Source organism: Propithecus coquereli, unplaced genomic scaffold, assembly GCF_000956105.1.
Source record: "Propithecus coquereli isolate 6110/MARCELLA unplaced genomic scaffold, Pcoq_1.0 Scaffold1, whole genome shotgun sequence".
Classification (NCBI taxonomy): Eukaryota; Metazoa; Chordata; class Mammalia; order Primates; family Indriidae; genus Propithecus; species Propithecus coquereli.
This window is the reverse complement of record NW_012133857.1, coordinates 15,772,921-15,795,047: the sequence shown is the minus strand read 5'-3', so window position 1 is coordinate 15,795,047 and position 22,127 is coordinate 15,772,921. Positions and strand designations below refer to the sequence as shown.

The window sequence follows — 22,127 nt, the reverse complement described above, 5'->3', positions numbered from 1 at the left end:
TAAAAATTAGCTGATCATGGTGGCACGTGCCTGTAGTCCTTGCTACTCAGGAGGCCGAGGTGAGAGGATCACTTGAGCCCAGGAGATCAAGGCTGCAGTGAGCTGTAAAAGTTAAACAGAATTGCCATATGACCCAACAATTCCACTCCTGGGTCTATACCCAAAAATATTGCAAGCAGGGATTCAGACAGGTACTTTTACAAGAATATTCATAGCAGCACTATTTGCACTAGCCAAAAGGTGGAAACAACTCTAGGACCCAAGTGTCCATCAATAGATGAATGGATAAAGATATATATACATATGATGGAATATTATTCAGCCGTAACAGGAATAAAATTCTGGTACATGCTACAACATGGATGAACCTTGAAAGCATTATGCTAAGTGAAATAAGCCAGTCACAAAAAGATAAATGTTGTATGATTCACTTGTATGAGGTAACTAGAATAGGCAAATTGACAAATTCATAAAAACAGAAAGTAAAACAGAGGTTAACAGGGACTTTGGGGGAAGGGAAGGGAGATGGAGAGTTATTTAATGGTTACAGAGTTTCTATTTGGGATGATGAAAAAGTTCTATAAATAGATAGTAGTGATGGTTACACATCATGAATGTACTGAATTCCACTGAATTTTACACTTAAATATGGTGAAAATGGTAAATTTTGTGTATATTTTAGCACATTTTTTAAATGAGGGGGATGGAGTATCTCTGTTCTGTCAATAGACATTTAACGATGCCAGGAATCCAAAAGTGAGTAAGTCACAATGTTGAGCATGGGAAGTGGAACCCTTGCACTTGAGTACGGTTACGTGGCCTGCACAGAGAAGTCTGTCCCAAGGGAGAATTTGTTGTCTGTTTTGACTTAGGTTGAGTGGGTTTGAAATGTTACCAGGGAGTTTTCAACAAATGTGTCCTCGATGATTCCTTGCTTTGGGGAATGACAGAGTGGTTCATAATAGCATAGCCTTGGTTATCCCATCGGGTGTTCTTGTGGTGGTTATTGCTTTGCATTATGGGGATATGATATTCCAGAAGGATTTGATATAGTTTTAATATCCCAGCACATTATTTGGTGCTTATTAAAAAGTATCCAGACAGATTTATCATGATTGCTATTAAGACTCTATGTCGGCCGGGCGCAGTGGCTCACACCTGTAATCCTAGCACTCTGGGAGGCCGAGGCGGGCGGATTGTTTGAGCTCAGGAGTTCGAAACCAGCCTGAGCAAGAGCGAGACCCCGTCTCTACTAAAAATAGAAAGAAATTAGTTGGACAACTAAAAATATATAGAAAAAATTAGCCGGGCATGGTGGTGCATGCCTGTAGTCCCAGCTACTCGGGAGGCTGAGGCAGAAGGATTGCTTGAGCCCAGGAGTTTGAGGTTGCTGTGAGCCAGGCTGATGCCACGGCACTCACTCTAGCCCGGGCAACAAAAGCAAGACTCTGTCTCAAAAAAAAAAAAGACTCTATGTCTGGGAGGCCGAGGCAGGAGGATTGCTTGAGCTCAGGAGTTCAAGACCAGCCTGAGCAAGAGCAAGACCCCGTCTCTACTAAAAATAGAAAGAAATTAGCTGGACAACTAAAAATACATAGAAAAAATTAGCCGGGCATGGTGGCGCATGCCTGTAGTCCCAGCTACTCGGTAGGCTGAGGCAGGAGGATCGCTTGAGCCCAAGAGTTTGAGGTTGCTGTGAGCTAGGCTGATGCCACAGCACTCTAGTCCGGGAAACAGAGCAAGACTCTGTCTCAAACAAAAAAAAAAAAGAGACTATATGGTGTTACGTGATAATAATAGTGAACTTCAATTTATTGAATGCATGTTGGGCACCATATATTATATCAAGAATTTAATTTTCACAACAGCTCTAGATAATTGCCACAATTGTCCCCATTTTTCAGATGAAGAAATAAATAGAAAGATTATGTAAATTTCCCAGTTAACAGCTGAGAATTGAACCTAGGCATCTTTGATTTCAGACCCTACACTAATTTTTTCAGAAGTGAAAATATGAGGAAATTAAACCATATAAAATCTTTAGTATCTTTTTTTTATATCTATAGTTTATAATTAGGTGTTGACGCTGCCTTCTATTCGAAGTGAGATTCTGAATCCGGAAAATCCTTTAAAGTGCTAGAGAGTGTTATGACAAGATAGTCTTATGAGTCTTACTATGGCATGATTAGTGGGGGCCCAAATTTGCCATTTGAGAATTTCCTCACTTAAACAAAGGCCTCTTGTCATATTAATTTGCCAAGACATATTACGTTAGCTTTTTAATATTAATAGAATTTCTTTAGTTGAATATTTTTGAAGACAAAATGGCTTGGTATGAAGCTATGATTTTTTTACATTGGGCGGTGTCTTCTGCCTCTTCCTCCGCAACAGTTATTTTGCACTGACTGCATTCTCCCCAGACCTGCCCTGTTGCCTCTCACCTAGCAGACAACACCATCCTCACACCAGTGAGAAAATACAAAATGGCATTCTCTTAACTTTCCCTTAAGTGCAGATTTCCCTGCATCCTCATTGGTGTTAGTTAGCCACCTCTCCCTGCTGTCTCATGTGAGTCCCTCCTTGACGAGGGTCCCCTATGCCCACACCTTAAGGGTGTGCTGCCAGTAAGCTCCCTCTCTCCTCAAGCTAACCTTTCCCCTCTGGGAGATCTTTGGGGGAGAGCGTCGTTGAGCCTCTTCTGTGTACTCACTGGCTCTGTGGTACTGGCTGGTGGTGCCATTGCGTGGGCAGGCAAGCCCAGGAGAAAGGAAGCAAGGATGAGAGAATAGGTGAGAAAGTCAGCCCCTGCCTGGGAGGAACTTGCTTTCTACGGTTGTCACTGTGAGCGCTGACATTAAACAGGCACTTCCTATATGCTGGGTTCCGTTCATTTCAGCCTCCCACCGGCCCTGCCTAGTTTACAGAGGAGCTGAGACGCAGGTTACACAGCTAGAAAGAAGCAGAGGCAGCGGGCAGTGCTTCTCCAGACCCCCGCCTGTTGGTGGTCAGTAGGACACTAAGGCTTTGTCCCTGCAGTCTCCTGAGGGAATGCCATTACCCCCTTGACTTGTATTACCATTTTTGTGTTTTAATAACTTTCAAATCAGTACCTCTGAGTTCCAAATGTCCCAAGGAGACCTTAGATGTATTCACAACTGACCTCAGCTTCTCCCCTCTCTCTCAACCTAGGGGCTTTTCCTGGGCTTGTCTGCCCAAGCAACACACCACCACCCAGTACCCAGATACCAGGGTATCTAATCAGTCTTTTTATGGCCACCAAAGTGCACATCCTAAAATATAAAGCGTAATGGCTCATTCCCTGAATGTGTCCCCATTGCCCTGTGGATAAAGTCCAGATCCCTTAATGTGTCTCAGACACTCTGCAGTCTGGCCAGTGCTTCTCTCTTCCCTTCATCACCCCTCCTCCTACCACACCTCTGACCCAGCCCTGCTGAAGTACTTGCAGCTCTCAGAGTGGCTATGCTCTCCAGCCAGCTCACCTCAGCCCTCCCCTCTTAGCATCCTCTTTCTGGGTACCCGTGGCGCCCTGCAGCTCTGTCCTGGGGAGCCCTTACCACCAGTTGTCCTTGCCTCTTTTCCCCACCTCACAATCACAGCACAATGTTCGGCACCTGGTAAACTCAATAATTATTTGTCAAGTGGATGAAACAAATATTTGCCTGGAAAAAAACTGGGTTTGTTTTCCTGTAGAAATGTGATCATACCATATGCTATCACTGTTATACTTCAGATGCAAGGACCTTATAGTCTTTCTGAGGCCCTGAAGATCATATTATTAGTGAATTAATTTTTTTCAGCATAAACATATATATATATACACATATATATAAACAACTAAGTGGTTCACACATTTTAGGAGTAAAACCGTAAGTTGAGGCTTCCTCTGTTTACAAAGCACTTATGTGTGCCTCCCATTAGAATGTAAGCTCTCTGCTGAGCGCAGTAGCTGCCATGTAATCCTAGCACTCTGCAAGACCAAGGCAGGAGGATCACTTGAGGTCAACAGTTTGAGACCAACCTGAGCAAGAGCAAGACCCTGTCTCTACTAAAAATAGAAAAAATTAGCTGAGCGTGATGGTGCTCACCTATAGTCCCAGCTCCTCAGGTGGCTGAGGCAGGAGGATTGCTTGAGCGCAGGAGTTTTAAGGTTGCTATGAGCTATGATGACACCACAGCACTCTAGCCCAGGCGACAGAGTGAGACTCTGTCTCAAAAAAAAAATAAAAAAGAAGAAGAAGAAGACTAAGCTCTGTCAGAACTTGTCACTCCTTATTTTGCCTCTTGGGCTCAGATTAGAGCAGGACCTGGCATCCTCTGAGTACTCAGGAAGTAAAGGTTGTTGAATATGGCAATACTGCTTGAAGGTGCAGGACAGCATGAATATTTTTCCTTTGAATAGTTGCAATGGTGTCAATAAGCCAATTTACTAAAATACGTAAATTTAAAATTTTCAGGCTTGCATGCTTCACTTTTTCTTAAGGATTCTATGATTGGTGGATAAGGAGGGGGAATGGCCTGCTCTTAAATGGTTAAATTTATTTTCTGGTATTTGAGACCCAGTCCCTGAGATGTAGTGCCTAGCTTTTTATCAAGAACAGTGAAAATAAAGGTAGGAATCATTTGATTAGCATTTGGTCACTCTGTATTCTCTAATGTCAGTCCCCTATATGTTCCTGACATGGGGCCATTAGGCACAATAATAAGGTTATTTCCCCTTCACCTTATATACATTTGGCAAGAAAAAAAGGTGAATTCTAACACTATTGCCCGGAGTCCCTAAAAATTTGAATTTTATTACTAGTGCAGATTTCCATCCACAAACTTGGGGAAACTAGATGTACCTTGGCCTTAACCCCTAGCACATCTTCAGTTTTTCCATTTTTTTATTTTCAGACTCTGTCCATCCTTGCTTCTGCAGACTCCTTTGGTCGATGGAAAAAATGTTTAGTTGCACTGATACGGAAGAGATTTCTTTCACTGAGGGGTTTGATTTGTTTTTCAGTCTGCTCCATCTGGACAGAAACATCTGACTGTGGAAGAGTTATTTGGAACCTCTTTGCCAAAGGAACAGCCAGCACTTGTGGGTCTGGATTCAGAAGAAGTGGAGAGGCTGCCAGGAGATGCCTCCCAGAAAGAGCCCAGCTCGTTCCTGCCATTTCCCTTTGAGCAGTCAGGTGGAGCCCCTCAGTCAGAAAACCTGGGTGTCCTTTCTGCTGCCCACCACTCAGTCCAAGCCGAAGTCACCACCCCGGTGCTAATCACTCCAGCCGCCATTACACAAACTAGTGAAAAGCATGCCCCAAGCTACACAATCCCTTTGAGCCCTGTGCTCAGTCCCACTCTGCCAGCTGAAGCTCCTGCTGCACAGGTTCCCCCCAGCTTACCTCGAAACAGCACCATGATGCAAGCAGTGAAGACCACACCTAGACAGAGGTCTCCACTCCTGAACCAGCCAGTCCCTGATCTAAGCCACGCCAGTCTGATTGCCAACCAGAGCCCCTTCAGAGCCCCACGGAGCATGACGAATACAGCTGGCACATCCCTCCCAAGCGTTGATCTTCTCCAGAAACTCAGGTTGACCCCACAGCATGACCAAATACAGACACAGCCACTTGGGAAAGGTGCAATGGTACCCAGCTTTTCTTCAGCATCTGGCCAGCTGGCCACACCTGAGAGTTTCATAGAGCCTCCCTCTAAGACAGCAGCAGCAAGAGCAGCGGCTTCAGCCTCCCTGAGCAACATGGTGCTTGCTCCCTTTCAGGTAGTGGCGGGAGGGTGGGAGTGGGTGGTGTGGGTAACTATCATTGGATGGGATGAAACTACAAAGACCAAAGACCTTGGTCTTAACTGACATGAGACAGATAATTTTAAAGGGTTATCTCTTTAAAGTTTGTCAGGGGCTAGGGGCCAGAGGAGGCAAGAATCCCTATAGCAAACTACTAAATAATTGGTTAATGGTGGTGTAGCTCAATTCCACTTCCCAAAATTATTTTAAATGATAAAATCGAAGAAATTGTATTTGTGTTTTCTTATCTGGATATGCAGCCATTTTAGGGTTTTTTTTGTTTTTGCCTGACAATTCCAGGAGTCCTCATTTCATTCAGGACCATAGATCCAAATTATTCCAAGCTTAGTTCCTTTCCCAGCTCCCTCAGTACTCTCCTTGAGTGCCTGCCTTGTGCCAGGTACTCCATGGTGCTATTAGAACATCCCAGATTTGGAGGTGTGAAGTCAAATAAAGCTTCCTAATGAAACTGACGTTTCAGCTGAGATCCAGCAACTCAGTGGAAGTTAACCAGACCTTTCCTAGAAGTGGAAAAAGTGTTTGAGGCAAGGAGAATAGCATGTGCAGTGGCCTGGATATATGAACAGGCATTTGGTGAACTTAAAGAAGTGTAGTGTGGCTGGATTAAGAAACTGTGAAGAAAGTTGGAGGAGCCAGTATTGGAAGACGAAGAAGACTTTGTAAATTGTGTTAAGGAGTTTGTGTTTTGTTCTCAGAGCCCTGGAAGTCTTCGAAGGGCTTTGGGCAAAGAGTGATGTGCTGAGAAGGAAAAGACAGGAGTAGGATCAGTCACCCAAGTTTGAACTGGTAGGGCCTTGAATTTGGGAATGTGGACAGGTGGAGATATCTCATCAGTGGGACTTAGTGGTAGATTTGGTATAGAGGGTAAAGAAGAGTTTGTGCCTCCCAGTAACTCATAAGGTTGTTGAGTTTACGAAAGAGAAAATCAATTCAGGGTTCTAGTGACTAGTGTAAAGTCACAGAACTGAAAGGAGGTAGACCTGCTGCTCTAAAACAGTATTGGTTGCCGTTCAGGATTTCAGTCTCATGCCCTTTAACAATAATAATAATAATAATCCTCAATCTTAACATTTTACCAAATAATATTATATGGAAGAGCCCATCATAATTATTATGAATTATCCCATTATAATTAATGGGATATTTTATTCCATTCCTTTGAAATCTTATACCAAAAGAGAGGAAGCTTAGTATCTTGGTCACATCATTATGCTGTCATTCTTGGGTCATTTCCACTGAGGTTCTCTGCAGTATAAAAAGGGGAGAGAATATTCTGTTCAACAGAGAAGTATCACACCCCCGAAATGGGCCTGCTGCCACTGTCTCCGTTGCTCTGGAAGTGTAACCAGCAATCTTGAATGCTGCCCTCTCCAGATTCTGGCCTCTGGGACAGCATCCAGTCTAACCTGCCTCCTGGCAGGGGATGCTTACATACATGAAAATTTTCATTTACCTGACAGTGGCCAGTTTTAGGACCTGGGACTTTCTTAAGTCCTAATGTATTTGCTCTACAACAAGAAATTCTTTCTCACCAATGAGTAAGGACAGCATTGAGCATGTAGAAGGCGCCTCTGTAGGAAGGCTATTTAGTGCCAAGTTTAAATCACCTTATCCAGAAGTATCTACTTCCTAGATCTCTCATCTCTACAGACTCAGCAGCAAAAATATGCCTGGGCCTGTCCCTGGCTCTTATAAGAGATACAGATTTCAGCTTTTTTTTTTTAAAGACGCATTAAAAGCCTTACAGGCCCCCTTTTCCCAGGAGAGCTATAGAGAAGAGGCAGTCCAGGAGCCCTCATCGTGCAGCTGGTCATTGGTTGCATTGTCACAAGTTCCTGTCAGGACCATTACCTACTGCTAACCTAGATTTTTCACCAGTAACCAGAAAATCTTCTTAGTAGAAACTTGATACATCTGTTCATCTTTTCTTTTTAAACATTTCAGTCTATGCAGCAAAACCAGGATCCTGAAGTATTTGTCCAGCCTAAGGTGTTATCCACTGCCATCCCGGTAAGGACTCCCTTTTTCTGAAGAACACATTATGTATTTTTAAGTTCTTCTGTTGGGTGTGGAGTAAAATGTTGTCACCTTAGTGAAAAGTTTTAGCTTTCAAGCTGAGGCCCATCTTAGATGCCCCTCCTAGGCTGGGCTGTCCTGCCCTGTCAGACAGAGTTAATTGCTCTCCCTCTGGAGGTCTCGTGTCGTCTCTGTATGGCGTCTTCCCTCACTGTGTGTATAGAGGGCAGGGTCACAGGCTGGGCCCTCACTCAGTGTTTGTGAGTGAGTGACTGCCGAGAGTGTATCAGCCTGATTTCTCCCATCTAAGTACCAACAAGGCCCAACCCTGCTTACCTTCCAAGATCAGACAATATCGGGCGCTTTCAGGGTGGTTTGGCCACAGACAAGCCTGATTTCTATAAGCGCTGGACTATCTGTGGTGTCCCAGGGAGCAGAGCCACTATTCTGCTACGATCCTCTCATTTCCCACTCCTCTGACACCAAAACCTCCCAGGCCTGCATATTCTGTCCCTTGTTTGTCCTCTCTTGCCTCATTTTTTACATGTTGTCCCCACTCTCCATCACCCACCAACCTTGAAATACACACTCTTTTTTCAGTTCCTTAAATGTCACATTCCTGTTTGCCATTGAGCCTTTATTTAAATTTTCCAATCTCAGAATTTAAATTAAAGCTAGCTTCTTTTTGAGACAGAGTCTCGCTCTGTCACCCCGGCTAGAGTGCAATAGCATCATCATAGCTCACAGCAACCTCAAACTCCTGGGCTCAAGTGATCCTCCTGCCTCGGCCTCCGAAGTAGCTGGGACTACAGGCATACACCACCACACCCAGCTAATTTTTCTATTTTTTATAGAGACAAGGTCTCCTCTTGCTCAGGCTGGTCTTGAACTCCTGACCTCAAGCTATCCTCCTGCCTCAGGCTCCCAGAGTGCTAGGATTACAGGCATGAGCTACCATACCCAGCCTAAAGCCCCCTTCTGACTGGCCGTGTTAAACAGTCTTTTCTGTAGTTTGTCCTGCTTGTGGTGATCAGCAGGAGCTCTCAGCCTGGTTTGGCACCAAAAAAAATGAGCTAAATGGCCCAGATACCAGAACTACACCCTTAAAATTGTGGCAAGCTCTTTGCTATTTGTGAATGAGAAGGTGACATATAGGAGAAAGAGAAATGTAGATTCCTACTGATTATAGCAAATGTGAGAATTATTTTAAATGCTGATTATTACTATTATAGTTTAGTATATTCATAATGTTAGCTATAATTAGCCTAGAAGCACATCTGAATGGGAGAGGGTGGTCTATATTAGCCTTATTTTTAAGAAATTTTGTCGGGGCCTGGTGCAGTGGCTCACACCTGTAATCCTAGCACTCTGGGAGACTGAGGCGGGTGGATCGTTTGAGCTCAGGAATTCAAGACCAGCCTGAGCAAGAGCAAGACCCCATCTCTACTAAAAATGGAAAGAAAATTAGCTGGACAACTAAAAATATATAGAAAAAATTAGCTGGGCATCGTGGCGCATGCCTGTAGTCCCAGCTACTTGGGAGGCTGAGGCAGAAGGATTGCTTGAGCCCAGGAGTTTGAGGTTGCTGTGAGCTAGGCTGATGTCACAGCACTCTAGCCCAGGCAACAGAGTGAGACTCTATCTCAAAAAAAAAAAAAAAGAAAAAAAGAAATTTTGTCTTTGATACCTATAATGGTATCAAAGCTAATGAATAGATTGAACATAACTGGATTTTTAAATTCTTTTTTATTACAATATAATTTTAATGAGTCTTGACACGTATATGTAATATCCCTTGGGTAGCCACCAACTCAATCAATATGTAACATTTCCATCATCCCAGAAAGTTCCCTCATGTCCTCTTCATTTCCCCTCCTCCCCCAACCCCCACAAAAAAAAACTTTGCCTTTTTAATTTATCATAAGATTGTTATTTTTTTTTCTTTTTTTAATTTTTTTTTTTAAGGCTAGATAGGTAAAGCAGTGGAAGTGGAGAAGGAACAAAGCAATGTGGGATCATTCTTACTGTGTATTCTATGCTGTTATTTATCATATCATATTCACCTTCTGTGGTGGTTGGACTTGGCTTCCCATAGTAATTCTAGGGCATTCTTAAGTGGGCTCTTCATGCTTTAGCAAACAGAAACGTCATGACCAGGTATAAAATGTTCCAATGCTTCTACTGAGTGTTCGCCTGAACCCAGAATGGTTCACATTTGTCTCTGTGCTCCAGCTTCACACCGTTTATGCCTCTTATCAGAGGTTGCCTGCTCTGGGCCGGGTGCTGGCTTCTGCACCTGGGTGCAGGATGACCATTGTTCCCCTGTCAGGTTGCAGGCCCCTCACTGGTTCCTGCAGCGACCACCGCAGTGTCTTCAGTCCTGCTGTCTCCAAGTGTTTTCCAGCAGACGTTTGCAAGGCCCTCAGATCTTGACAGGAAAGCAAGCTCCCCTTCTCCTCTAACCATCGGAACACCAGAAAATCAGAGAAAGCCTTCCATTGTTCTCAGCAAGGCTCAGCTCCAGGATACATTAATACATCTAATAAAGGTATGTAGGACATTAGTTTAGTCTTTGATTTTTCAGTCTTTAATAAAAGAAAACAAATTGTGTAAGTTCTTCCTACTAAATCAGTTCACAAAGTAAATTCAAAGACTAGCTGGGAGTAATGTTTCTCTCTTCTTGAGCATGTACTCCTTCCTGATGGAGAACTATCTGAATGAATGCCAATGTATTAATTATTGTCTCTAGGTGGTGGGATTATTTGGGTAATTGGTCAGTAGCCATACAAATTACTTATAATTTTTGTAAGCTATTATCAAGGAAGTAAGTTCTGATGAGGTAAATGTAACATGTTGTGTTCTTAACCTTTATCATCTCTTCTAGAATGATTCCAGCTTCCTCAGTACACTTCATGAAGTCTACTTGCAGGTTCTAACCAAGAACAAAGACAACCACAACCTATGACGGGAGCAGAATAAATCTGAAGGCATATGTCAACCTCAAAAACAAATAGGCTTCATCATGGCAACTTCTAAACAGAACATTGAGTTTTGAAAATCCTGAAATCAAGCCTATGAGAAAGAGACTCATTCCATAAGAATGTTTTCCAAGTAGCATTCTCAGTGATAATGGAGGTTTCACTGTGAAGCATCACCAGCAGACCTTTGTTTTGACAAAAAAAAAGAAAAAAAAGATCATTGTGTTGAGTTATGTGGGTGTTTTCATCAGCTGTAAGCAAGTGTGTGAAATAAGGAGTCTTTCAGCTTGCTTTCACTGTCAAGGACTTAGGGAGGAGTAGTCACCAGCTTTACTGCAGCCACAGTTCAGCCCAGCCCACGCCCCTTCCCCCAGCCCTGCCCCTGGAAGCTTGGGCATTGGGCTGATAGCTAAGTTCTGAACAGAGTAGAAGTCAGCTCTGCAAAGTAGCTTTTGAAGATCAGACTTTTAAGGATCAGAGTTTAAGTAAATTAGGAATTATTTGTTCAAGTGAAGTATATTTCTTATGAATGCCCCATTTGGGCCTTTAAAGTTGTGAAATTTCTTAATAGCATTTTGTTTTTAGGTGTTCCCAGTTCTGCCTTGCAGGGGCTCCCAATGCAGCATTAACATTTGAGCAGGGTGCTGGCAGACTCCAGTGGTGGGGGAGCAGGCATGGCACACCTTTGAAGCAAAGGTGGGGGCTGGCAACACCCAAATCCTATCAAATCATCATGATCAGTTAAACTCTCCAGTGATTCTGAAAATGTTTGTGCGTGAAGCACAGCTGTATTTTCCTTTTCTGTCTAAACACGGTTAGAAATCATTGTCGATTGTTTTCCTTAACACTTACACAAAAGGACCAGTGAACCATCTGTCTAAGCCATCCTGGTTCCATTCCTTGAGTGTACCGAGAATAGTTTTAAAGCTATGCAGAAAAGGGAGCTGTTATTCACACTGCCCTTACTTTGTTGTAGAATATGGAGTTGAAAAGAAAGTATGAGATTCAGAACTTTACCAATATATTCCTAGGCTGTGAGTATTTTCCCAGCCCAAAGTGTGAAAATATGTAAAGATGCTTTGTTATGCTGCTATTGATCTGCCATGATTTGTATTTATTCTTTTATGGCATGTAATGGTGTTTAGTAATATTTTAATGTAGATTTGATTTATTTCAGCAATAGTAATTTTAAGATATTCTTTGAATGAAAGTGTCTTTGTTTCTATAATACAGGTCATTTTGTAGTATTTAACCAATTAAGATGCACTGCTTACTTTTCTGAGCACTATTTAATGATGGGGTAAAAACCCAATTGGCTCAACCAGCTAGCATAAGGATTAGCTGTGAATAATGCTGACAGATGTGATGGTTCCTCGGGAACAATCATTTAAGCTTTAATGGTAACTCAATCATAAGTCTATAGATTTTTTTTTTCTAGCTGAAATTTTAGAAATTTATTTGTGAATTATATACTTGTTTTAGCTGGTCTTAGTTTTTTAGCATAAAGAATACTTTGATTGGCTTTTGTTAATCTAAACATGCTTCCTGGACAACATTTCTGCTTCTCCATTAAGTGTCTTCTATTGCTATCTACCTAGTTATGTGTGAATTGTGCAGAATTCAGGGAAGCTTTTAAGTTTTCATGCTCAGTTAGGAATAGTTTGTTTTCAAAGACAGTGTGTAAATTCAGCAACCAAAAATGAATTGCTTGTTCATCATATGGGAAATAGAAAGTTAGAGTAAGAAACACAGTGTCACTGACACTAGGAGGTGGTGTCCAGGGAGCCACGTGACTGTTCTCATAAAATGGATGTGCCACTAGATTTGATCACATCCCAGGTGTAGTCTCAGTGGGCTTTGGTAAATGACGAATTAAGGGATTTCTATTATAATGGAAATTTGAATTTAAATGATGCTTTTGAGTATGTGTAATATTATGAGAGGTTTAAGAGAGAATATCCTAAAGAGGGTCTGTAATCCAATCTGGTAATGTTCACCCTTTAATGCTAGGAATGAATATGATAGTAAAGAGGATCTATGATAAGGCTTCCCTAGTGTGAGAGTAAACTTTTAAGTGCCCAAGTCGTGGAGACTTGAAAAGAGTAAACCTGTTTCAACTCCCAAATTTATATATTCAAAGCATTTACTTAAAATTCAGAAGCCAGAAGTTCACAGTCATGATTGCCAGGAAGTTCGGGCCAAAATGAGTCCATAGAGAAGCCAGGCCAAGCCTGGATGGTTGCGGTTGGATGACCCTGGCCGAAAAGTCACAGTTCAGTTGCCTTATTCCTCGTTCAGGCTTACTACCCAGAACCTCGTGCTAGCTTAGGTTGCATGTTTACATTGCTGCAGCGTCTTTACTGGAAGCTTAGTTGAATCACAGTGGACACCAAGATGGAGACACTTCTTGCTAGGTTTTGCAGAGCCCCAGGAGGCCTGCATTGAAACCACTCTGTCCATCTGTGTGCCTACCCCTACCCCCAGGGTCCAAGTGTAAGCTCAGAGGAGCAGCCCAGAGCTTGGAAGAGAGGTGTGTCTGGGGTGTCACTGGTGGGTGGCGTTGCTCTTCTTGTTGTAGTTAGTGTGATGTCTTCGAATGGACTCTCACACCTCCCAGACAGCCTTGTTCCTTTAAGGCAGAAGCTCCTCTTCCTTGCACATCTCTCCTAGGATTTGTGAGGTGTGAGAGTTGGCCTACTTGACTTTGAATTCTAAGTTTTCAAGTGACTGGCAGTGTTGGGAGAAGCATTTCATGCTGTCTGTATGTGGAATGTCCACAGCTTACCTTCGAAGGCTTAGGTGTAGCCATCAAAGACTGGTGTTTTGTTAAGAACCCAAGTCAACCTGGGTCCTTCTCTACGGGAAGATGCACAGGCTTAGTTTAGAATATGTCTGGCCCGATTTTGCATGTCAAGCATTTTTTCTTTTTCTGGCCTATGTCTTCTTGTAGAAATTATAAACCCCATCAAATCCACTACTAGGTAAATATTTTTAAACCATGCAGCTTTATTACTCTCCTCCCCCAAAGAATGTAGTTTGAAATTTTCTCATTTTGGTAGTAGAGGCCCTAACTGCCATTGTTTTACTAATAATGCAACATGAAATTGAAGGTGCCTAACTGCTTAAAAAACAAAATTAGCCATCATACTGTAACTGAGAGGAATGAGAGGTGGCACAGGCACGAGTGGGCTCAGCCCGCGTGAGTGAAGAGACTGAGGAATCACAGGGCGCGAGGCCCGCGTCCTTGCTGCACATTTGCTGCAGAGCACGTGATCTTTCTTGCCTGCCTTCGGTTTTCTTCAGCTGTGTTCAGTGTACCTTCTGGAACCAGCAGAGCCCTGTGTTTTCAAGTGTGTATCATGTCGAGATCTAAGCAATGTCAAGCAACTTATACTAGGCTTTTTTAACGCTGTGCTTGAGAACATTTCCCTGAGTGGGCCGGGGCCTCAAAAGAGCCTGTTTTTCAGCAAATTCAGCAGGAGAGATGTGTGCAATGTTTCACTCAGTTTTGTATTTGACATCTTCGTTTAAAATGCTAAGATGCAATATCATTCACTTTGAAGTGGGGAAAATGCAAAATTGTGTTTCCCTTTTATCTGTGTGATTCCTTAAGAAATGTGTTTTTAAAATATGTGTTCTAAATGGTTTTTATTCTGTATTACTGCTTTGGCCATGTGGCTCTCATGACTTTCATTGTACCAGATTCTCAGCTCCCTGAAATGTGGGAATGAGAAGCTCTGGAATTACAGCAAAATTTTTGTTCCATGAGCGCAATACTGCATCATTAACATTTTTAATGGTATGGATTTTATACCATCTGTGTATGTTTGCAAATATTAAGTTATTACATGTTTTAAAATGAGCGTTTTTCATCCTAAATTTTATATGTTTGCAAATATATTTTTTTAATAAAATTTCAAAACCAAGTTTTAGCACCTATTAAATTTTAATTGTGTTTTTATTTAATTTATAGAAATAGGAACTTTTAAATGAACTGCTGCACTTTGCCAGGGCCCCATACTGGAGATGGGGTATGGTAAGGGAACAAAACCAACAAAGAAAACCCTCATCCACCTGTTTCCAGCCTGTATAGTCAGGGTTCTCCGAGAAATAGAACCAATGAAATATAGATAGAGCCGTGCACCATATAATGATGTTTTGGTCAACAACAGACCACATATATGACAGTGGTCCTGTAAGATTATAATATGGTGTTTTCACCATATCTTTTCTATATTTAGATACACAAATACTTTGCCTATTGTATTACAGTTGCCTACAGTATCAGTTACAGTAACATGCTGTCCAGGTTTGTAGCCTGGGAGCCATAGGCTAGGTGTGTAGTAGGCTGTGCCATCTGGGTCTGTGTAAGCACACTCTGGGATGTTTGCACAATGAAACTGCCCAAGGATGCATTTCTCAGATCCCCACTGGTAAGCAACGCAGGACTATGTAGACACAGATATAGCAGTCTCCCACTTATCCGAAATTTCCCTTTCCACGGTTTCAGTTACCTGCAGTCAACCAAGATCCAAAAATACCAGATGGAAAATCCCAGAAATAAACAATTCATAAGTTTTAAGTTGTATGCTGTTCTCAGTAGCATGATGAAATCTCTCACTGTCCTGCCCCATCCGTGAATCATCCCTTTGTCCAGTGTATCCATGCTACCGCCCTTCGAGCATTTAGTAGCCATCTCAGTTATCAGATCAACTGCCAAGGTATCAGTACTTGTGTTCAAGGCACCCTTGGTTTATTTATTTAATGGTGGCCCCAAAGTACTAGAGTAGTGAGGCTGTAAAGTGCTTCCTTTAAGTGAAAAGGTGAAAGTTCTTGACCTAATAAGGAAAAAATTGTGTGCTGAAGTAGCTAAGATGAACAGTAAGAACAAATCTATCCAATTGTGAAGAAGGAAAAAGAAACGTGCTAGTTTTGCTATTTCATCTTAAACTGTGAAAGTTATGGCCACATTTCATGATAAGTGCTTAGTTAAGATGGAAAAGGCATGAAATTTGCGGGTGGAAGACACGAACGGAAAATGTGTTCTGACTGAAGGCAACGTGTTGCACCAGAAAGCACTGCGTCTATACCAAGTCTTCAGCAAGGGCTCCCCTGAAAGCAGTGACACCGAGCCATTTACTGCAAGTAAGGGATGGTTACAGAGATTCAGGAATACAGGTCGTAGCCCAACACTGTTGTCACAATGCCTGTGTCGCTCACCTCAGTTCATCTCATCACGTAGGCATTGTACCACCTCACGTCGTCACAACAAGGGCGAGTACCGGACAATAAGATTTTGAGAGAGACCACATAACTTTTATTACAGTATGTTATAATTGTTCTATTTTATTATTAGTTATTGTTAATCTCTTGCTATGCCTAATTTATAAATTAAACTTTATCATAGGTATATATGTATAGGGAAAAACATAGCATATGTAGAGTTCAGTATTATCTGAGGTTTTTCAGACATCACTACGGGTCTTGGAACATATCCCCTGCAGATAAGGGAGGACTGCTCTGTATAAGAAGAGATTTATTACAAGATAATTGGCTCACATGATTATGGAGGCTGAGAAGTCCCACTATCTGTCATCTGCAAGCTGGAGACCCACAAAATCTAGAGGTACAGATTCCAGACCAGGTCTGAAGGCTGGAGAACTGATAGCTCAAGCAGTCAAATAAAATTTATTTTTATTTATTTTATTTTTTATAGGTGGGGTCTTGCTGTGCTGCCCAAGCTGCCTCAGCCTCCTGAGCTGTGACTGCAGGTGTGAGCCACCTCGCCTGGCTCAGGCACAGTCAATTCAACCTCCCTCCTCCTCTGTGCTCTATCCAGGCCCTCAACAGATGGGATGATGCCCACCCACACTGGGGAGGGCAGATCTGCTTTACTCAGCCTACCAATTCAAATGCTAATCTCTTCCAGACACACCCAGAAATAATGTCAACCAGCTATCTAGGCATCCTGTGGCTCAGTCAAGTTGACACATAAAATTAATCATCACACAGCCTATTCCCAGGCAGTTGGATCATAGGCCCCATGGATTCTTAAGTCTGAAGCCTCTGAGTACTGGAGCCTGTTTTTTTTTTTGTTTTTTTTTTTTTGAGACAGTCTCACTCTTTTGCCCTGGCTAGAGTGAGTGCCGTGGCGTCAGCCTAGCTCACAGCAACCTCAAACTCCTGGGCTCAAGCGATCCTTGTGTCTCAGCCTCCCGAGTAGCTGGGATTACAGGCATGAGCCACCATGCCTGGCCAATTTTTTCTATATATTTTTAGTTATCCAGATAATTTATTTCTATTTTTTTTAGTAGAGACGGGGTCTCGCTCTTGCTCAGGCTGGTCTCGAACTCCTGAGCTCAAACAATCTGCCCGCCTCGGCCTCCCAGAGTGCTAGGATTACAGGCGTGAGCCACCGCGCCCGGCCTCTGGAGTCTGTTAAATGCTCCATTCCAAGTAGCTGTCCATTATAACTCATATGGGTGGACACCTAAAGAACTTCATTTACTCCTCCAAATTTTCCCAGAGAGACGACACAATTCTAATCATGGCCAAAAACAGTTGTTTTTTTTTTTATTTTTGGAGACGAGTCTCACTCCGTCGACCCTGGCTAAAGTGCTGTGGCGTCAGCCTAGCTCACAGCAACCTCCAACTCCTGGGCTAAAGCAATCCTCCTGCCTCAGCCTCCTGAGTAGCGGGAACTACAAACACGGGCCACCATGCCTGGCTAATTTTTCTATTTTTAGTAGAGACCGAGAGTCTCACTCTTGCTCAGGCTGGTCCCTAATTGCCGATTGCTCTAACAAGCAATCCTCTTGCCTCGGCCTCCCAGAGTGCTAGGATTATAGGGGTGAGCCACCACACCTGGCCACAAAAACACTTTTATTGGAGAGTTTACAGCCAGGATCATTTCCCAAATTCACTCAGTTCATGAGTATTGAGCTCTTATGATGTGCCAACATCTGGGATGATAAGGAAGGAAAGAAGGAGGGAGAGATGGAGGGAAGAAAAACATGATCATTATGGAACATAAGAGAAAAGTTTAAAGAAAAAAAGGTTTAATTATACATCTCCCTAATAATCATTGTTATCACATAACATGTAATCATTGTTTATGATTTAGTATAAATTCTTCCTAAAATGTTTGCTACACCTGCCTGCCTTAGAGCTAACTCTTGCCTATGACTGTTTTACACACGCACGCCCGGTCATCATGAATGCTGCGTGCTCGTTCAGCAGGTAAGAATTAGTGCCCCATTGTTTTCCTGATCTTCACAATAACGCATTTTAGGGAGAAGGACGTTGAGGCTGACAGTGACTGAGGATGTGCCAAAGGTTGCACATTAAGCAGAGGCGGGTCGGGACCTGCAGCCAAGCACACTGGAGAGCTGGTCTGGAATTCCTCTTTTGACTCTGTTGCCTCCATGATAAAATATCCTAGACTATTTTTATAGTTTCTTATATCATTCATGTCCCCTCTGTTTGTTAAAAGCTGGAGTGGTCTGCTTCTCACCTGCCAAGTCCTAGCAAGCCCGGCAACCAGATTCATTGGAATTTTGCGAAACACTAACGAATGTAGGTCCTGAATAAGAGCTGTAGAGTTTTCTCTTTAAAATGAAATAGATGGGGTTTGGGGTTTCTCGGTTGTTTGTAATGATGTTTTCCCCACTGTTTACGGATCCTGGTTCATGGATTAGGTGTTGCTATAAAAATTTGATCTTTGAATAAGGAGCGTATAAATAAGGGGTGTATGAATAAGAGATTGTTGAGGCTTCTGAGAATCAGTGTTTGTCTCAGAGCTGTCAGGAACCAGCCAGTCCCCCACTACTGGAGGAGGAGCTGGAAACCGGGCAGCCTTGTTGTCACTGTGCGGGACGCACACCTGCAGACGAAGGCGGAGGGAGCAGCAGCGAGAGGCAGTCACTGAGTTGAGCATAGTTCCACATGTCACACAGTGCGAACTGGCTGCCTGTTACATGTAACACGAAGAGTCCTAATTCAAGATTATAGCCTCTTAGCATCTGCTGAACGGCGTTGCGGGTGAGAAGACAGCTGCCAGCTCACAGACATATAGGGAAGCCATGGAAGCCTGTGCTGTCCAGACAGTGGGGAGCAGACTGGGCTCCCAGCCCCACGAGAGCCTTACGCACCTTACACACGTCTCTTGAGGTTCACCGGGCTAAATGAGCCAGCAGTAAAGGGGGCCAGTAAGAGATTCCTTATAACTCACCAAGGCAGAATGGTTTGAAAAGGGGTGATGCAAAGTCAGTGTGACGGTCATGTCATGTTCAACGAACATTGGCTTCAGGTGAGTCTGAAGAAATTCAAAGTGCAATTCCACAAGCAATCACGAGTGACATTTGTCATATGCTCAGGCTTTGTGCCCATTCTCGTTTAACCCTCTCCATGCCTTATTCAGGGTGCAGCCTCAGGAAAGGGCCCCAGCACACATACACACAACGCCTTCCTGTAACTCCCAGGAAGGGACAGGGACACCAGCTGTGGCAGGACTGATGTCAGTCCATTATTCTGAGAAGGGCCCCAGATGGCCCACAGGCCCAGAATGTGGAGCCAGGAGGGAAGCCACAGTCCATAGGAACTGCCGTTTCCTTACCGGTCCCTGTCTCTCCAGGATGGTGGGGCTGGCGCTGCCTGAGGCTGGGCAAGGCTCTGGGAGACACCGTCAGCAAGCCCCCCCGTTTTCAGAGTGTCAGCAACAGTGTCCTATCTTCCAAAGTATGAGCAAAGCCTGGACCCCTACACATTTTTGCAACACAATCCCCATTTTGCTATTTCTCTTCTGTGTCCCTGCTTCTAGAGATTGCCCCTCCCAGGCCAGCGGGCTTTCCTGGAGTAGAGCTGGCTAACACCCTCTCTCCATGCCGCTGGCACTGGGAGGTTTCCCTGACTTCTCTTTGGCCCCCTAGGCCCTCTGGATGGAAAGGGGACTCTAGCAGGGGTGTGTGGGCAGTAGTCCCTGTTTAACTGCACCAGAGGCCTCGAACCCAGTGGACACTTTGCCCCTCCCTTTTTTTTTTATTTTGAGTCAGAGTCTCTGTCCCCCAGGCTAGAGTGTGGTGGCATCAGCCCAGCTCACAGCAGCCTCAAACTCCTGGGCTCAAGTGATCCTCCTGCCTCAGCCTCCCAAGTAGCTAGGACTACAGGCATGTGCCGCCACACCCAGCTAATTTTTCTAGTTTTTGTAGAGACGATGTCCTACTGTGTTGCTCAGCTGGTCTCAAACTCCTGGCCTCAAGCAATCTTCCTGCCTTGGACTCTAAAAGTGCTAGGATTACAGGTGTGAGCCACTGCGCCTGGCCCTTGCCCCCTTTTTGAACAAAGATTTTGTCATTCCCCCTTTACTATCCTGACCTGGAATTCATAGAGAATATAACCAATGGCTGCACACACAATTTAAAATAATAGAATAAAAGTCATAGAAAGGAGGAATTTTAAAGCAATAATAATGAAACATTCCATATTAAACATGTAAATGCTTGGGCATAGCTACACCTCTCTCCACCTCACTAAAAAGCTTGCTCCTCTCCCAGGTAGAATCTGCCCAGGGCCCCACATATCTGGGGTCTACATCCCCCCACCTGCCGTCGCCCCCAGCCCAGCTCTCATCGGCTCATCGCCCAAGATGGTGGAGTTACTAATTAATGCTCCCAGTGGACTTTGGAGTGTCTAAATGATGGCCTGGCGGTGCAGCACCTTTGATCGCCCAGCATCTCCCTGGGCCGTGTCTCAGGGAAAGGGCAGAGAAAGGTAGGCGGGCAGGTGGAAGGAGAGAGACACACAGAGCAGCTGTGTGTCAGTCTGATCCTGGGGCCGGGAGTAGCAGCTACCCCGTGCCAGATACTGTGCATGACACCACACACATCAGACGGTGCGCCCCCCGGGGAAGCGGGCACACAGTGGAGGTGCAGGTCACTGTTGTTGAACAGAATGAATTTCACCCTCCTGACCACCTGGGGGACGGTGTTGGGTTGTTACCCCATTTTATTCCTCAGGAGACCGCAACTGAGTTATGTGCCTGAGGCAATCGGCCGGGGTTCACCCAGCTAGAGAGCAGCAGAGGTGACAGTTTGATCAGGACTTGTTCACACCACCTCCCTCTGGGTCTGTGGAACATGGAGAAAGCTTCCTGGTCCCAGGAGAATTCTGAAGAGTATTTTGAAATGCTGGTGGCATTGCTGTCCCTGGCCGGGCCATCGATGGGTTCAAGGACGGCTTCACCTGTTGTGACTACTCCCAGTTCCCCCTCACAGGCGGGCTCTGCAGGACAGACCCTCCTTCCCCTCCACAGCCTCTCCTGCTTTCCAGTTCGGTGCTTTTACATCTCCACGAGTTTATCACCACAGTGCCCCTCACCCATGCTGGCTTGGCCAGGCAGTTTTGTCGCAGGGAATTCTGTTATTTCAAAACTGGCTGTCCGTGGTCACGCCCTCCAGGGAGCCTTCCTGCCTGCAACTCCAGCAGGCGATTCTTGCACAGATCCTGGGACAGTGCTGCATGAGCACTCAGCCCTGCGGACCCGCAACCTCCTCAGAGCCAGGACCAGGACGGGACTTAGACTGCGCCCGGCACACAGGCTGTGATACGTGAATGGATGTGTGAATCAAAGGGTCAGTGACGGCAAAACCATTTCCCCGTCCTGACGGGGGGACCGACTGCAGCGGCACTTTCCTGTTTCGCACGGCGGCACAGAGGAAATGCTTTTGTCATGGCTTGTCTAAGTCAGCAGAACAGATGGACTGGGTGCCGCCGCTAACTGCAGGTGAGGATGAGGAGAAACAAGTAAAAGTCCTCCTGTTTGGGGGCCAGCGAACCCTGGCTTGGGACTTAGATCTCACTGATCCTCACCCAACCTCAGGAGGGAGGAGGTGCTGTTGGTGGTTTCATGTTTCCCAGGAAGAGCTGTGACTCAGAGCAGTTAGGCAACCCCTCCACGTGCCCTTGCAGAGCTCTTTAGTCCTGCCCCACTCTCAGCTATTCAACAACCAGCCCAGGAGAAAATCCACTAATCTCCCCACAAAACAAAAGAAAAACTTTAATCTTTAAAATCCACAGGAACAAAATAGCCCCCTCCACCACCCCTTCCTTGCTCAGGGAAACCCAGGAGCTGCCAGACAGGGGATAAGGATGACAATCTCTTCCTACTACAGCCTGCAGACGGTGCCAGGTGCAGTCCCTAAAAGAGCGCCCTGCTGGCAGCACCGCCTTCGCCCAGCCCCAGCCGGGGCAGCACCCCTGGGCAGGAGCTGCAGGGCTGCAGGGGTTTGCTGGGAGGCAGCTCCCTGCTC

At 44.5% G+C, this 22,127-nt stretch overlaps 1 protein-coding gene across 1 annotated transcript in view; it reads left to right on the top strand.

Moving 5' to 3' along the window:
- DCP1A (decapping mRNA 1A) overlaps positions 1-11,019 on the top strand; it is a 49,109-nt gene extending 38,090 nt beyond the window's left edge. The window contains exons 5-8 of the mRNA XM_012640419.1: positions 5,024-5,782; positions 7,772-7,837; positions 10,173-10,391; positions 10,728-11,019. Coding sequence (XP_012495873.1) covers positions 5,024-5,782; positions 7,772-7,837; positions 10,173-10,391; positions 10,728-10,808 — 1,125 coding nt within the window. The 3' untranslated portion in view covers positions 10,809-11,019. The remainder of the gene's footprint in view (positions 1-5,023; positions 5,783-7,771; positions 7,838-10,172; positions 10,392-10,727) is intronic.
- Positions 11,020-22,127: the final 11,108 nt, after the last annotated feature.